Below are 17722 nucleotides of genomic sequence, written 5' to 3'. Positions count from 1 at the left end.
TCCCTCACTCTCTTCAATCCCACTCCACCCTCCAGGTCTTTAAAACAGCTGTTCACCACCATCTCTTATCCTCCCCCATCGAAAACCTTGATCTTTTCTACCCCCGCTAATTTCGGTCCCCTTGTGTTTTATACCCCTCCCCCCCCCCCCCCTTCCCACGCCTCCTCCCCCCAAGCCCTCTCCCTCCCACACTTCTCCCTGCTCTCAAATGTTGTGGTTGTGTGTTTCCCCTTCTCTCCCCATCTTGTCTTCCGTTCCCTCTTTTTGTATATTTTGTTTGTCTGGTTGATTTGTTTGTGAAATAAATGTTAGCTCTTTCACGAGCCTCGATTCAGTATACAAAAAAATAAAAAATAAAATACATTTGTGCCGGTGTCATCGATCGCGGTGTACGCTAACCTCATCAGGTGGGTTTACCATAATTTCTTCCAACCGCGCTCTTTGTTTATCACGTACAGCCATACTCGAAAAATCTGAATTAGTCGACTTTGGGGCCCAAAAGCATCCGATTAACTGCCGATACGACGCCATCGTATTGGCGTCTGCTGGGTGAAGGCAAAGTAAGCCGTCCGCTGATTGGACAGGCGAAGGTGAAACCAAGCCGTCCACTGAGTGGACAATCCAGAGCATGCACTTGTGCCGGTGTCGTCGATCGCGGTGTACGCTAACCTCATCAGGTGGGTTTACCATAATTTCTTCCAACCGCGCTCTTTGTTTATCACGTACAGCCATACTCGAAAAATCTGAGCAATAAATACGTTGTTCATATACGCACTCTTCATTCTCATCTTTCTTCCTAACTCTTACTCGGACAAGCAAATCCCCTATGCCATCCATAATGGTACACTCTATCCATACACCACATCCTCCCTTCCGTGGATGTTCCACGGGTTTCGGCTAGTGTAAAATATTCGGCTTGGTGGAGGTACGTGCTCTACTGAGTGCCGTTCTAGTTCAGGAAATTAATTCCTTGCCATGACGCAGCAACTTTGGCAGCACCCTACTTTGGAATACATTTCGACCTGTCCAAGATTTATTCTGAGGTAGACATTCCCAACTTCTCAAGGGTGCCCTGAAGGCTTTGCCAGTGCTTGAGGGGGGGGGGGGGGGGGTATGTATAGATTGATGTGTGGTGATCCACCGTAGCTATGCATTGATTTGTGAGAGACCTCGTTCTCTCCATCTTGTCACTGCATATTCATGGAGTGATTGTTTGCAAAATTGGTTGCAGAATCCGTTGGAAACGGTCTTCCGTAATGTGCAAGATGTGCAAGTCTGCTGTATCCAAGCTGGAAAACGAGGATGCCAAGGCTTAGAGCCTGTTCCATTAAAGATAGGTTTGTCGTCTCTCAGTCTTGTAGCATTGGCTTCACCCCTTGTGCTTTTAGCCCTAGTCTCTTCCTCACTCTTACCCCTCGGTCCTTCCTCATGTACACATTTGTTCAACAACCCACCTTGTTTCAAGGTCCAAAGTCCTGGTTTCATTTTAACTTCTTCCTCCTATGTAATTGCCATTCTTTCCTTAAATTATTCCAAGGTGGCAACCTACTGCCGTCTCGCATAATCTGACATATTTACCCCCATTCACCATTAACAATCCGCATCCTTAATCGTACTTGATGCGCTTTTTTTGGCGGGTCGTGTTTATTTGTTCTAAATCTGCTTTGTTTTCGTTGTTTTCCCCTCGCTGCTGCACTTTTAATTTGATGCGGTTCCATAAGCCTCAAATTAGGGGAAAATAAAACTTTATTTTGTACATATTCCATCAAGTACACCACATTGCAAGCTCCAGAGTAAAGATGAAAGTGTTCCTAAAAATGAATCGACTTTAATGTAAGCAAAATGTTTTTATGCCTCCGCCAACTAAGTTACCGGAGACATGTTTATAGGTTGTCCGTCTGTCCATAATAGGTTTTTGTTTCGACAATAACTTAACAACGGCTGAAGGGATCCAAGTCAAACTTGGTACAAGAATGTATAATGATGCAAAGATGAACTGGGGTCAGGTCATGCCAGGTAAAAATGCGATACTTGAGAAGAGCTGAAGGGATTCAAATCAAAACTTGGTACATGTATGTACAATGATGTATTATTGTGGGCGGAGGCATATCATTCGAATCGGCATAATATTTAGTTATGATAGGTTCCACTTTGCTTCAGCCATCACTGTCTCTGCAGCCGTCGTAAGATGCGATGGCCTTTCCAAAAGTGAGTCGTTCACCAGTTGGTTGATGTGCGGATCTGCAGCGACTGAACAAAAGACCGGCAGGAGTTTGTGCAGGTCAAATATGGCATGCCACGGTCCCAGCATTGTGGGCATGCCGTGTCTGTCGTCCTGGTTCCGAGTCATCTCATCAAGACTGGTCCCTGGCAGCTGCTTCAATAACTCTATCCTATTTTCGGCAATTGTCTGTAGAAAGAGGTAGAAATCTTGATAGTCCATTCCCGTGCATGATTTCATGATGAGCTGAAGTCAAAAGAGGGCAAAGTTCAAAATGAGCATCTACTTTTACTGCTCACATCTCTGAGAACAAACAACTTCGTAAAGTGATAAAGTAAAAGGTTTGTACACCATATGTTTGCTCTTAAAAGAGCTATTTATATTATTTATACTTTAAAAAAAATAACTAGAGCAAAGAAAAGCAGGCCTCGCTGTTTTGAGCAGCGTGCTTCGCCCATTGACGGGAGGAAGCAAACAAAACAAATGGGATGCAGAATTTATAACAACTGCACACTCCCCATTGGCTGGTTGTTGTGGGGTGCTGATTGGCTGGCCATAGTGTTGCTTATCATGGTCCATTGTCTTTGTATTGATCGTTGTGATTGTAGGTGCCTGCTTGTTAATGAGGAAGAGATAGATATCGCTATTGGGACCGTGTGATGTGGATATATCTCCATAGCTTCTCCAATTCTCCATGTCAGTGGCTGAAGGATGAGAAGTTTGATCATAGTATATGATGATTATTAGTGTGTGCACGATTAACTATAGCTGATTCCCCCGGCCCCCCCTACCCCCCCCCTTCGTTTTGTCTTTGTGCTTTATGTTCTTTGTGGATGTTTATTTGTGAATTTCTTTATTTATGTTCTTTCAGTCTGATGGTGAAAGTCTTGCCAGTTTCACTAATATCAACTTTACCATATTCACAAGAGATGAGGTAAACACCTGGATGGTGGTTGGAGGGCATGGCAGGGGAGGTGTGTGTGTGTGTGCGTGTGTGTGTGTGTGTGTGTGTGTGTGTGTGTGTGTGTGTGTGTGTGTGTGTGTGTGTGTGTGTGTGTGTGTGTGTGTGTGTGTGCGCGCGCGCGCCTCGAGCGATGGTGTATTGCAATATTGGCAGTCTTTAGAATGTGCTGAATGTGGTGTTACGTACGTCCTATGAAGGGGAGAATAACACATGCTTTAGTTTCCGGTGTTGGATCACGAGCTTTTGGTGATTTTGTGATGACCTTGTGGGTGGGATAACCATTGAAATTAAAGGCAGTCATGATGTGGGGTAGTTCGCAATGCAGGTTATACTTGTCGCTGATAGTGTTGAACCACCAACTAATGCCAGCAGACGAGACGCTCATGTAATGTCCACCCGAGGGACGGCAAATAAATTGATGAATCACCATGCCTGTGAAACATCAGCATGCCAGTTTTAGCTGGGCCAAGATTCGAGACCAGGCCCGACAGCTTAGAGGTGAGTGTGCATACCTCTTTTCGCGACCATAATGCCAATACTTGGTTCTGTTGAAGCGTAGGAAAAGATAACATGGGATTTTCCCAAACAGGATTTGAGGTGAGGTTGACATTTTGGCCACCCATTTGTTTCAGCAGAGTGAAATGCGGGTCTCGAGAGGATTATCAAGGAAGGGAGAGATGGCTTGAACATTAGAGATTGAGGGGAGGAGTCGGGCATCTTCGGTCAGAAGGTGGCACAAGAACGTAGGCATGACATTATTGAGCGCAAAAGGTCGATCCCTAGTTGTAGTATCGAGGGTCACAGGGAATTTGCAGTGAAAAAGGAAAGTGATTAGTAAACAAAAGAAAATAATAATGTATGTAAATATGAATGACTAATGAAACTGGAGAAAGGGTAGTGCAAGTACTACCGCTACTGGGATGGCTTCAATATATTTCTTGCAAACAAACATCATACACTTTTCTTACTAATTTTCACTCCTCAACTTTACATTCTCTTTTTTATTTCTCTTTCCTCACATTTATCAATGCAGTTATTTTATTTCCTCAATTAAGACTATATAGTCTGTAATTGGAGCCTTCAGCATTAAAAAAAAAAACCTTAAGGAGGAAAATAGTTGGAATATGACAATAAAATAATAAATGTTTGTTGATCCCATTAGTGGGGCGGCTTAGCCCAAATATTCAAAAGAATTGTGCATTTTGTGATACAAGCACCAAATTTGGCACAAATGTACATTAATATGTTGCGAACATTTTCAGATATTGGGCCACTTGAAATTCCGTAATTTTTTTTTTCAAATTTCGTAATTTCAAATTTTTCGGGTGACACCGTCACAATTTCGGTCTTCGAGGCCGGCCGATAGGCAAAGTGTGACCGGAAGGGACGAGGTTCTCCTGACCACGTGGCCCTCGATCTGGGAAGCGAGAGGCGTTCCATTAGTGGACGCGCCCCTCACGCCCGACTTTTGGGCGGCCCCGGCAGGCCGTTTGTTTTGACGTTCCGTGACAGGCCCCGCACCCCCACCTCCGGGCCGACCGGAAGCTTGTGCTGAGTACATCATACCTGAACAACTCAGTGAGGCAGAACACAGCAGTGCACACCAGGGTGACCCCTTCAGTGCATAAACCAATTAACCTGTCCACTGCAGGGCATATAGAAATGAAGTTATTTTCTGCATATAATAATAATATAAGTTCAGTTCTATATAACAATTTCTGTTATCACCACTACCACTACAACTACCACTACTACAAGCTTTGTCTGGAATTTTGTGGACTAACAGACAAACAGACATACAGACAAGCTGGGATCAAAACATTACCTCCTTCCACCATTGAGTGTAGAGGTAAACATCATGGAAATTATATCATGCCCTAGATTTAATTCATGCTTACCCGTGTATTTGCTTCACTGGTTCACAAGGTCTTTTGCATACATGTAATTCAGACTCTCGTCTTCATTGCTGACCACACAATGTTCGCAACATATTAATGTACATTTGTGCCAAATTTGGTGCTTGTATCACAAAATGCACAATTCTTTTGAATATTTGGGCTAAGCCGCCCCACTATATCGGCCGGCCTCAAAGACCGAAATTGTGACGGTGTCACCCGAAAAATTTGAAATTACGAAATTTGAAAAAATTTGAAAAAAAAAATTACGGAATTTCAAGTGGCCCAATATCTGAAAATGTTCGCAACATATTAATGTACATTTGTGCCAAATTTGGTGCTTGTATCACAAAATGCACAACAGGTTTGCTATGCTGCTACACTACATTGGGTGTTAATGTGGCCAATTTTTTTTTTTTAACATTAAATAAACTAAAAAAAAAATTTTCTTTTTCTATATACAAGCATAATATGATTAAAAATATTTCCTTGCCAATTACACCTATCAACTTGTTCATTGGAAAGAGGAAACAATGTTTGGTTTCCTTGTGCTACTGTGAATATCTCGTTCATGGAGCATTTCAAACACCGCTCATAATACTGAGCTCATCCTTAGCACCCTGGTCGTGTCTTGGGTTAGGAGGTGGTACTAGGAGTCATTTTTATTTTTATTTTTCAGTTATCAGATACTGAGGACGGTATAAATGTAACCAACGTAAATTTGTAATGACAGTCATTACTTTCACCTGGCACTGCTGCTCCCATCCTTGCATGGTGCGACAGTCTTCGATCTCCCGCTGCACCGAGCATAGCTCAGCCTGCAGGAATGCCCACGTTTGGTATAAATTACAGCCATTCACCCAGTTGTGGTTGATGGAAATTGTATCCTCCTGATGAAAGTAAAATACATAATTGTGTTTTTTTGACGAACTTTTGAGCGATTTTGGTAATTATAACTCAATAGGCTTGACATTATACATTAAAAACGAGAACGATACTTTGACGTCACGACGTCGACCGATACGCCTCCGCCCATATTATTACATCATTATAATACTTGTACCAAGTTTGCTTTAAATCCATACAGCTGTTCTCAAGTTATCACATTTTTACGTGATTTGACCTTTGACCTCAGGACCCCAAAATTTAATCAGTTCATGTTTACACCATTATACATATCTGTACCAAGTTTGAATTAGATCCCTTCAGCCGTTCTCAAGTTGTAGACCTATTACAGACTTTGACCTCTTGACCCCAAAATTTAATCAATTAATCTTTACATCATTATACATACATGTACCAAGTTTGAATTGGATCACTTCAGCTGTTCTCAAGTTAGAGACATATTACAGACTTTGACCTTTGACCTCTTGACCCCAAAATGTAATCAGTTCATCTTTACATCATTCTACATAAGTGTACCAAATTTGGTCAGAATCCCATTACTGGTTCACAAGTTATTTAATAATTCAAACTTGGTAACAGGATTTTTACCTAACATGACCTCTCACCTTTGGCCTTTGACCTCGTGACTCCAAAATCTAATTGGTTAATCTTTACCTCATTATACATACCTGCACTAAGTTTGACTAAATTCCCTTCAGCTGTTCTCAAGTTATTGCGGTAAGGAAAACCTATCGCGGACGGGCGGACGGACAACCTGAAAACATAATGCCTCTGGCGACTTCGTCAACGGAGGAATAAAAAGTACTCGAGTTCATAGAACACCTTACCCTGTGCAGTCTTGAGAAAAAGGACATAGGAAGGGTCTTTTAAACTCTTGCTTTGCGTTTCCTAACACAATCCATAGCTTTATTTTGTGAACTTTGAATAACGGGCATGATGGCAATCATAGAAAGCTGATGGGTCAAACGGAACAGTCCGGAGCTGAACCTTCTGCGAAGTATTCTCAGAGAAACTGATTATTTTGTAACAATCTTTTGAGAAAAAGATGCACTTAAACAAACAGGTCTTTTTGACTAAGTTAGATCTGTAACTCCATTGCTCGGTGAAACCATTGTCTGAGTCACGCTATCACTCTGCCCTCAAAGGACGCAGCAAATCTTATTCGAGACAGCATAAAACTCTTGCCAAAGTACTCCTAAACTGAAGGTTTTTCAAAGCGCAAACAGTGATTTGTGTTCTACATGTTCACATATATAATTGAATTGAATGAAATAAAAGTTTTAAAGGCTGTAGAAAAAACAAAAACATTTAATTGAAAACTTACCGCCGCTGATGCACAGTCTTTTACACCACCTTATTAACGCATTAAATTAGTTATTCGTACATGTTTGTGTCCTTTTTGACGTCCTTTAAAACAGTACGTTTTCTGTGTGGAATTATTTTCAATTTTGTTTCACTGCCCGACAGGCTGAAGCAATTGCCCTACCGCGCTGTGCGCATGCGCAATCGGGATGACATTCCGTACAAGTTGCCATATTCGGAGCCGGAGTACTGCTAAACTGCAGGTTCATCTTCCGATTTGTGTTCTGGAATCTTGTGTTCAAAATATAACATTCAATTGGAATCGAGTATTTCCTCAATCATAGAAACAGACTGATGGACAGAGTGAACCAATTGCTGAAACCCGCTTTGCGCTCCGCGCAAATTTGCGCTTTGCGCTCCGCGCAAATTTGCGCTTTGCGCTCTATGAACGCGAGCTGGGTATTAACCAGATTGCAGACGATGGGAATAAAAACTTGCATCTTGCCGCCCCGACTCCTGACGGTAATGTTTTGTCAAGAAAAATGTTTTTTATGCCTCCGCTAACGAAGTCTCATAATACCAAACTCCTGTGGCATTGTTTTTGGGTTGTCCTTCCACCAGTCAGTGATAGGTTTTTGTTATCACGATAACTTGAACGGCTGAAGGGATTTAAAGGTCCATGGACACAGAATTTTTTGTTACCTCCGCCACCAAAGGTGGATGCAGGTTATGTTTTCACCCCTGTCTGTTTGTCTGTCCGTTTGTCTGTGAACAAAATCTCAAAGTTGTGGACGGATTCGGACGAAATTTGGCAGAGATGTAGCGTATGTGACAAGGACGAAATGATTAGATTTTAGTGAAGATCTGGATCCGGATTCGGCTAGGAGAATTTTTAAGTGATTCTTCACCTTTGGGAGATGGGGACAAAAATGATGCATAGCAGGATATCTAAAAAAAGTTATGAACGGATTTGGGCGAAACTTGTTGGACAGGTTGTGTGTGAGACAAGGACTAATCGATTCGATTTTGGTGAAGATCTGAATATGGATTCGGATATGAGAATTATTTAATTTTTTAAGTGATTCTTCACCATTGAGTGATAGGGCTAACCAGACGGAGGTATGCTCTCGACTGAGTGCCGTTCTAGTTTTTGATGTGATTACATAGATTTTAAAGTAATAAACAAAGAACTGAAAGTGGTTTTTAATTCAAATCATTTTTTGAAGTGTTAGTTAAAAAAGCAAACTCATCGGATATCGCTCTTTAAAGTAGCGATGGTTATGACATCATCTGTGTGACGTAATCAAAGGCAAGGTTGTCTCAGCAGCAACGAATAATGGCTGCACAACTCGCTTCAGAATGGTCAAAGTGAATTTGACGAAGATTTTCCTGACCAATAATATTCTGATAGTCAAAATAGTTACCCCGATAACTTAAAGGCTGAAGGAAACCAAGTCAAACTTGGTACAAGTAGGTATAATGATGTAAAGATGAATGGATTAAATTATGGGGTCAAGAGATCAAAGGTCAGAGGTCCCGTTAGGTAGGAAGTCTGATACTGTGTCAAATTGTGAACCAGTGATGGGATTTTGACCAAACTTGGTATAAGTACCGTACATATCAGGATGCAGAGACGAACTGATTCGATTTTTGCATCAAAGGTCATAGGTCATGGCAGGTAAAAATGTGATACTTGAGAACAGCTTTCTTTTTTTTTTCTTTTTTTTGTATACAAGATCGAGGTTCGTGAAAGAGCTAACATTAATCACACAAAAAATCAAACCGATACATAAAACATATAAGGGGAGTGGTGGACAAGTTGGGGAGAGAGGGGGAAGGACACAAACACAACACTTGAGAGCAGGGACATCGAGAGAACTGTGGGAGGGCTGGGAGGGAGGTGGGAGAGGTATAGTCAGGGCCCTTAGGGATATTTTGGGGCCGTTTGGTTCAAATTCTTCCAAAAGCACCAAATTTGGCCCAGATGTTGCCCATGCCATACTCTTTCGATTTTTGACGGGCGCCAAGACCCCCCCCCCCCCCCCCCCCGGCGGGGCACCATATTGGCGAAATACTAAATGGCCGCCACCCGGATTAGAGGAAAATCAGTTAAATAACCAAAAGGGTTGGAATCATGTATATCACTTTTCAGGGGTTTTCGAGGTCGAGGAATCCAATTATGATGTTTTGATGATTCGAGGTCAAGGTCAACCCTCAAGGTCATCTTAAAGGTCATTTTTGAGTCAAACGTCGGTTTTTGAGTTTTTTGTCAAGATTTACACGAGGTTCACCATTTTATGTTTCTGGGTTGGGTAATCGAACTGTGACCTTATTTTTGACAATTAGAGGAAATATTTACATGTCTATTTCCTAATTTTCAGGCATATGCAGTTCATCAGTCTAATTACAAAGGTACGGATTTTGATGTTTTATGAACTGTATGCCATATCCTTGTGTTTAATTTTTGTGCGATCATGATCCGGGTTCATGTATACATGTCATAAATATGACATCATAGGTCATGTGACCTGGCGGCCATATTGGATTTTATGAAAACCTTAATGGATCCCTGCCTTCATTTTGAACTTTGACCACTTATAGTACGCCATGCGATTGGGTGCATATCCTAATTATGACGTCATAGGTCAGGTGACATGGCGGGATGGACCGGTATGGTCCCCGGATCATACCGCCCTTGGCGCCCGTCAAAAATCGAAAGAGTATGGCATGGGCAACATCTGCGCCAAATTTGATGCTTTTGGAAGAATTTGAACCAAAATATTCCTAAGGGCCCTGACTAGTACAGCTAAAGGGATTTCAATGAATATTGGTACAAGTATGTATGATGATGTAATAATGTGGGTGGAGGCATAGTGGTTGCGTCATGATGTTGAAGAGTGCTGTTCTAGTTTTGTATTTGCAACAAAATTTCCACAAATTAAAAAAGTGTTTTAAAACTGTGAGGACGTGATCAATATAGTTTGCCGTTTACCACCTGTTTACATTTTGCTCACACATATCATTTGTAAATACAATTTTAAGCAAATTTGTTTTTTGACAATAGTTTCAATTATCTCAGATAGTACTTCTTCTACGGGAAGAAAACAATTGTCTAAAATGTGTTTGCAATGACTTTTAAACATTTCTGCATTTGGGATGACAAAGCTCCAGACGTGCACCTTTGCAATATTGGAAGTACCTTGTTATTATTTGAATGGGGAGACATACTCTGACCTGCACAAGCAGCAGGGCCCGTTTGGGTGGCAAGTGTACAACTCACCAAATTGAGGACCTGGTGATACCATCCACTGGGAACAAAGATAACCTCCCCGGCCTCCTGGATAACCTCCAATGGTGCCGGGGCTGCATCAGGCAGTGGATCATTCATCACGTCGTAAGGCAAGTTCCCCAAGGGGTCTCGCAGAAGGTCCTCCTGACCCGGGGAGTAGAACAGCCAGCGCTTGCGGCCACACATGTTGGCAGACCAGCTATGCGACCTGAATACATCTGCATGGAAAGGGGTCCTGCAAATACATTCAGCCACATGGAGAACTGAAACTGAGTCGGTGCAAGAAGCATTACTTTTTAGAAATATTTTCAGGAACTTCAAATTCACGTCTCACCGAAGTGCAAGCCGAACTCACCACGACCCCTTGGGCCCCATGTAGACAAAGCGGTAGTCATCAGTCTGCTTTGAATCTGCGAATTCGTTGAGCCAGTCCGAAGAGAAATGGATCGGTGTTGAATAAATGTCAGCTTTGGGAAACGCCCTGCACCAGAGACAAACGTGTGGTACTAACTCTCCCATATAATTTGGCATACAGGAAAGAAAAACTTCCTGTTGATATCAACACTGAGCCCCAACACCACCACCATCACATTCGTTACAACAGTAAAAGGCACATGTAAGCAAATCTGGCTTTTGGCTGCACTGGATACCATTTCCCTCTTCTCCAAAATATCGACAGTGTCCAAGACCTGCAAAGGTGCCAATCCTTTAGATAAAGGCAGCCCTGGGGTGACCGGTAGTCCAAGGCAACGTGTTCGTTCCAGTAGGCTATGTAGTCGCACAAGGTCATGTTCTGCTTGGGGTTTGCGTCGTATTGCCGCCGGTCACAATTCGCAACCGGCACAAGTGCATCTCCTGGGGTCGCAAGGGGAAGGAACAAACGTTGAGGATGTCAGACCGACGTGGTTGAGTAACATTCCACCGGTGGAGATAAAAAGCCGATTCCACGAATTGAATACCCCAAGCCAGGCGGGTTATGAACCACCAGCACACAATGCCTACTATTTTCCAAAGATGCTGTGTCTGCGTTGCTATTCGCAACGCAAATGCAGATGGTACCATCTGGTTTCACTTTGGGGGGCTTAATAATTACCAGCAAGTTAATGGGATAGGGATGGAGGTGGCAAAAATGCAAATGGCATCGACTTTCATCGAGGCGCAAAGCAGGGAGCAACAATTCGCATTTATTGCCACATCTGATGCAATTTAAATGCTCTAATGGGGGCGAGGTGCTCTATTTGAAACGTTGTTTGAGATAATTATGTAGCTTTTTGATGCCATCGGGTCCATAATAAAAGTTTGTGTTGGTATCAAAGGCAGTGACCAACTGACTACTGAAAATCAATGGTACAGTAGGATACTTTCTGTAATTCATGGACCGGTGTTTGTTGCAAAATGGAAGATTTTTCAAGTATATTGGTCGGTTGCGTTTGTGGTTCTGTCTGTCTGTTTGTTTGTCTGTTTGTCACCGGCCTACAGATCACAATTCTAAACCGGTCGTTACGAAACTTCAACAAGTTGTATAGGTCGTCCCAATTGAGAAGCCTATTGATGTTGAGGTCAAAGGTCATCTGGAGGGGTCAAATTTCTAAAATCGACATTTTAAATCCGATTGACTTGAAAATTGAACAGCATTTGCATATTGCCTCACTAAATTGGGAAACCAACTTTTTTAGGATCAAAGGTCAAACTTACAAAATCATGCATTTTCATCTGAAAACCCATCAATTTTCATCTGAAAACGCATCAATTTTCATCTGAAAACCCATCAATTTTCATCTGAAAACCCATCAATTTTCATCTGAAAACCCATCAATTTTCATCTGAAAACCCATCAATTTTCATCCGATTGACTTGAAAATTGAACAGCATTTGTGTGTTGCCTCAATGAATTGGGAAACCAGCTATTTTTGAGGTCAAAAGGTCAACTCAAGGTCAAACTTCTAAAATCATTTTTCATCCTGGACCTGAGCTTTGATCAAGATCGTCAATTTTAATCTTGATGAAATGGACAATTCGCTGTATCAATGGAAAACTTTGGGGGGGGGGCGGGGGGGGCAGGGGGGCAGATTTTGCAAGTATCGTGCTCCGCATGACGTCTGTTTGTTTGTTTGTTGCACTTCTACTCCAACAGTTGTGGGTCGATTACATCCAGACTTGCTACATGGGATCAGCATGGCACTAATTGGTGCTTGGGGGTGTTTTTTTTAATCCTTGGTAGTCTTGGGGGAAATCTACTCATTAATTCCGAATTCTCGCAAATAACCATGACGTGTGGACATGGAACACCTTGATTCAAGTTCAGGGTGTAGCGACGACTGGAGCGGTGTTGGGTCAAACGGCCTTCTGCTTGTTGCACTTTGTTATATTGTTATTCTAACAGACTTGAAACACCAACAGATGAGCGCGAAGACCGCGCACCGAACTCGTGGGCCAGGGCCGATAAGTCCGGTCTGCCGTCCGACCGTAACCAGCGGCTCCGTGCCGGCCACGCCGATGTCAACCCCGGGGGCAGGACGGCCGGCTTACAGGGCAGCAAGCAGTCTCGGAACCACAGATCGTAGGGCGGCACCTCCGCGAAACCCACAGGGAGACCGTCGAGCCGGGAGTTATCGAACCCTGCGGGATGTTCGAGCGTCCATTCGTACAAGGCGGCGTCCATGATGCTCTCCTAGTCCTAGTGCTTACACTACCTGATGTTGGGAAAATTGGAAATCACTTATTCGGCCTGCTGGTTGCATCACTACTAAGTGGTGACTACGTCATTGACACTGCAGGTTCCCTTTTTAATTTGAGTCGGAATTTTAAATGTGTTCCGGGTACAGTCGCGGAAAGACCTACTGTTTTCGGAAGGTAGATCCAAGGTACGTAATGATACACCAACTTTCACAAATAATTATACATCACACGTACGATATTTGATGGTCCGAAAAATCAAAATCTCAGCAAGTATCGACTCAAGCGAACAACATTGCCATGGCTGCCAGAAATTGGACGAAGGTCAAGATGAGCAAGCATAACCATTTAAAGCTCAATTTAAACAACAATCCAATACTTATACGTACAATAGAAACATCGGCACATTAAATATCGGATGAAATCAAAGCAATCATTGCTTCACATGTAAAAACACAAATTGCTAAATTTTTCAATCTCTCTGACCTTAATCATGAATGAAAGGGGCCACAGGTGAAATGGGCAATTATCGATGTGAGCCAAAAGAAAATGTTTTGTCCAAAACCATTTTTTTTCAACATGCACTGCCTGGGTCATTGGCGATTAAAATGGTGACGTTTTCATGTTTGTGCGACCAATGAGTTCGGGTTGGAGGAGATGCAAAACATGGCAAAGACACTGGATATTACGATACCTGCGCCAGTGTAAGCAGCTAATCCCTTTACAATCATTGTGCAAAACCAAAATACCTGGTGTCGTTTTAGTAAATAGAGAACACTCTTTAATTGGTCAAAGACATCGCATAACACACATTTTGCCGCCAAAAGCCCAAAACAGCACGCATAAACCGAGCCGCTCGGAGTGACGTCACTTCCTTAGCAACACGTCAACACAATCGTTGCACATTAATACTTTTTCACAATAAATTTAACAGTTTTTCACATTCATCTTTCAGCCCAATGCCGAACATTATTACAAGGAGACGGAGAAATATTTAATCAACATTAACATACTTCGGAAAAAAAACATGAAAAAGAGTCCGGAAGTCCGACTGTTCAAGAAATTAATTAATAAATTTCAATCAGTCAGGGAGTCAGTCATTCAAGGAAGGTATTTTTTTGTTTTTCTTTTTTTAAATAGATAATGTTTCACAAATAACGTTATTCGCCAACACACATATACGTTGTTAACGTTAAAGATTTAAGATGGAAGCAATTTGCGCGTGTGGAGGTAAAATGCAGGTAAAGACAACAAACAACACGTCCGTGTCTGAGACTTGATAGAATGCACTCCTCCCTCCTCTTTGTGCTGTCTAGCCTGGGTTCGAGTTTAGATCGAGCTGTGAATTGTCGTGGTGGTGGTGTGTGTGTGTGTGTGTGTGTGTGTGTGTGTGTGTGTGTGTGTGTGTGTGTGTGTGTGTGTGTGTGTGTGTGTGTGTGTCTGTTTGTTTGTCTCTATCTATGTGTCCTATCTATGTGTCTATGTGTGTGTATGTGTCTATGTCTATGTATTTGTGTGCTGTGCTGTGCTGTGTGTGTGTGTGTGTGTCTATGTCTATGTATTTGTGTGTGTGTGTGTGTCTGTCTCTATGTCTCTATGTGTGTGTGTGTGTGTGTGTGTGTGTGTGTGTGTGTGTGTGTGTCTCTCTCTATGTATTTGTGTGCTGTGGTGTGTGTGTGTGTGTGTGTGTGTGTGTGTGTGTGTGTGTGTGTGTGTCTCTGTGTGTCTCTGTGTCTGTTTGTCTGTGTCTGTTTGTCTCTATCTATGTGTCTATGTGTGTGTATGTGTCTATGTCTATGTATTTGTGTGCTGTGCTGTGCTGTGTGTGTGTGTCTATGTCTATGTATTTGTGTGTGTGTCTGTCTCTATGTGTGTGTGTGTGTGTGTGTGTGTGTGTGTGTGTGTGTGTGTGTGTGTGTGTGTGTGTGTGTGTGTGTGTGTGTGTCTGTCTGTCTCTTTCTATGTATTTGTGTGCTGTGCTGTGTGTGTGTGTCTATGTCTATGTGTGTGTGTGTGTGTGTGTGTCCGAACAATGTTTAGCACGAGGTGCCACCTGTTGGTGGACATCGTTAAAGATCCCACGATCATGATGGGATTCGCGAGGAGTGTGCGAGATATCGCCCACACTCTAAATCCCTGCAGGTTTTACGTATTCTGTAAACAGTACATCAACTCGGTGGGTGTGGGTGTGGGTGGGTGGTGGTGTGGTAAAATAGTCACAATACAGGTACATTATACAGTTAGTCATTATACAGTTACAGTCAGGTACACAATACAGTCATGACATTATCTGTGTGCCATAATGTCTCCGTTTTGAATTTCATACCATCCTCCTATCCATATATGGCTTCCTCTGACTGTGCTAAGGCAGTAACAACCACTTTTTACCGGCTTACAAAAGAAGTCAACTCTGTTGAACCATGTATTGTGTGGACGTGCTTTTTATTGTGAGGTCTGCCGCAAAGATTAGTAAAAATCCAACCAATGGGGATTGTCCTTGCTCTATCCTTTTCAAGCAAGGAAGCAGCACATACCATTTTAATTTAATGTCTTTGGTATGACTTGAACCGGTCCAAACCGGATGGGTGTTTTTTAGGAGACACCATCTCCTTACTGGATGGCCGTTGGCTACCTACCTTGCGAGTTTAGTGCTCTTTTTCATGTGCTGTTTTTGGTCCTGGCAGGTGTCACAGTCACCCTCCCCACTAGCAAAGTCAGTGAGGGGTGTTGATTTAGTCACCGACAAGCCGACCATGCGGCACGTAGCACTGGGTTACATGTTACCAGTGGCAGTCCCAAAAGACTGACCTGACCTGAAATTTTCTGCCAATTGTGTGTCTATCACATGTTTGCACACCATGGTGGTGTTATTTGCTGTTGCAATGTACTTGAGTTTCTGGCCACCAAAGCCGCTATTAAGATCCATTAACATCCATTTGAGGCCACCAAAGCCGCTATTAAGTGTATATTGGGATGTGGGGTCAGGCAGTGCTGCCGCCGGCCCGTAGGCCAAAGATGACCATCATGAGGACAATATCTCCATAGCTTTTCAATGTCCGACACGTCCCGAAACCACCGCCAGGAAAAGCTCACCCAGCCGGGCAATGCCGGGTATCCATTGTGCATAGGGTTGCCACCTTCAATGTGGAAAAATAAGGGACACCCCCCACACCCCACCGTCCCGGCCCACCACAAGAACATTTTGAAATTGTTGCCACTTTTAAGCCATTTTTCATGCTTTTATGGACATACATATCTCTTCACGTAGAGTGTGGGGCAGATGAGTATGACTCGTTGTTCTGTGGATATGAAAGAAACTTCATAGGTTCAGATCCACTGCTTCGGCTGCAGATCAGAAAGATTGCATTTTACTGACGTATAAGACTCGTACATTGGCATTGGCTATGTCCTGTCTATGACGTGGGTGTGATGTCTATGACGTCTATGTGATGTCTATGTCTATGATGTCTATGACACAAACCCCATTCACTCTAAAAAAAAATTTTTTTTTATTTTTTTTTTTTTATTGGCATTGGCTATGTAGCCCGTGCTGTCCCACATTGTTGGCAGATCAATGAAAATACATCTTGTCTGAGCAGCAGCATAGATAATGAGATTCAGTCAATATTTCAGTTAAATCTCACATATGTGCATTCCGAAATAGCATTTTTTTTTTTTTGTATACTGAATCGAGGCTCGTGAAAGAGCTAACATTTATTTCACAAACAAATCAACCAGACAAACAAAATATACAAAAAGAGGGAGCGGAAGACAAGATGGGGAGAGAAGGGGAAGCACACAAACACAACATTTGAGAGCAGGGAGAAGTGTGGGAGGGAGAGGGCTTGGGGGGAGGAGGCGTGGGAAGGGGGGGAGAGGTATAAAACACAAGGGGACCGAAATTAGCGGGGGTAGAAAAGATCAAGGTTTTGGATGGGGGAGGATAAGAGATGGTGGTGAACAGCTGTTTTAAAGACCTGGAGGGAGGAGTGGGATTGAAGAGAGTGAGGGAGTTTGTTCCAGAGGCGGGAGAAAAGAGGAATGAAGGAGTGAAGGTGAGCAGAGAGTCTTGATTTTGGCAGTTTAACCATAAGAGGGTTGCAGGCAGATCTTGTGCGTCCTGCAGGAATATTTGGGGGACAGAGCCCAGGGAGAGCTGGGGGGGGCAAGGCCAGAGAGGAGTCGGTAGAAGACGAAAACTTACTTTGTTTAAGTTTTCCTTTTACTCAACACCACATCAATTAATTGACCGACAAAACAACTTACTATTGTAATTTACAGATTTTTATTTCAATCAGTTGAACTAAACAAAAGTAGACACAGCACAAGTATTGCCATTAGACCAACTACCCATTTGGTGTACACTGTACAATTTAAAGAACTTTAATTAAGCCGATTGAACAGGCCTAAAATATTTACATATAAATATTTACAGTATAGCACCTCAGTGCTCTGAACACCCTGCCGCC

At 42.7% G+C, this 17722-nt stretch overlaps 2 protein-coding genes across 5 annotated transcripts in view; one reads left to right on the top strand and one right to left on the bottom strand.

Annotated features, from left to right (window-relative positions):
* Positions 1-1728: 1728 nt before the first annotated feature.
* LOC137436749 (2-oxoglutarate and iron-dependent oxygenase JMJD4) lies at positions 1729-13404 on the bottom strand. 3 transcript variants are annotated; one of them, XM_068130812.2, is made up of 6 exons: positions 12999-13404; positions 11267-11432; positions 10933-11058; positions 10569-10812; positions 5827-5970; positions 1729-2467 (listed from the first exon to the last, which is right to left on the bottom strand). In XM_068130812.2, exons 1-6 carry the CDS (start codon positions 13237-13239, stop codon positions 2135-2137), a joined length of 1254 nt encoding a protein of 417 aa, XP_067986913.2. In that variant the 5' UTR covers positions 13240-13404; the 3' UTR covers positions 1729-2134. The 3 variants fall into 3 exon arrangements, with proteins under 3 accessions (XP_067986913.2, XP_067986930.2, XP_067986922.2); XM_068130821.2 differs by having other exon boundaries at positions 1989-2410; positions 12999-13378; XM_068130829.2 differs by lacking the exon at positions 5827-5970 and having other exon boundaries at positions 12999-13389.
* Positions 13405-14310: 906 nt separating this feature from the next.
* Positions 14311-17722, top strand: part of NHEJ1 (non-homologous end joining factor 1) — an 84435-nt gene continuing 81023 nt past the window's right edge. Inside the window, exon 1 of one of the 2 annotated variants that reach the window (XM_078786323.1) lies at positions 14311-14494. The gene's annotated coding sequence lies outside the window, so the exon portion shown is untranslated. Of the gene's footprint in view, positions 14495-15186; positions 15430-17722 lie in introns of those variants that run through there. The other variant, XM_068130799.2, reaches the window with a different exon arrangement.

This window comes from Myxine glutinosa, chromosome 1 (assembly GCF_964187855.1).
Source record: "Myxine glutinosa chromosome 1, kmMyxGlut1.1, whole genome shotgun sequence".
Classification (NCBI taxonomy): Eukaryota; Metazoa; Chordata; class Myxini; order Myxiniformes; family Myxinidae; genus Myxine; species Myxine glutinosa.
Note: the sequence above shows the minus strand (reverse complement) of the source record. Positions and strands in the feature narration are given on the sequence as shown.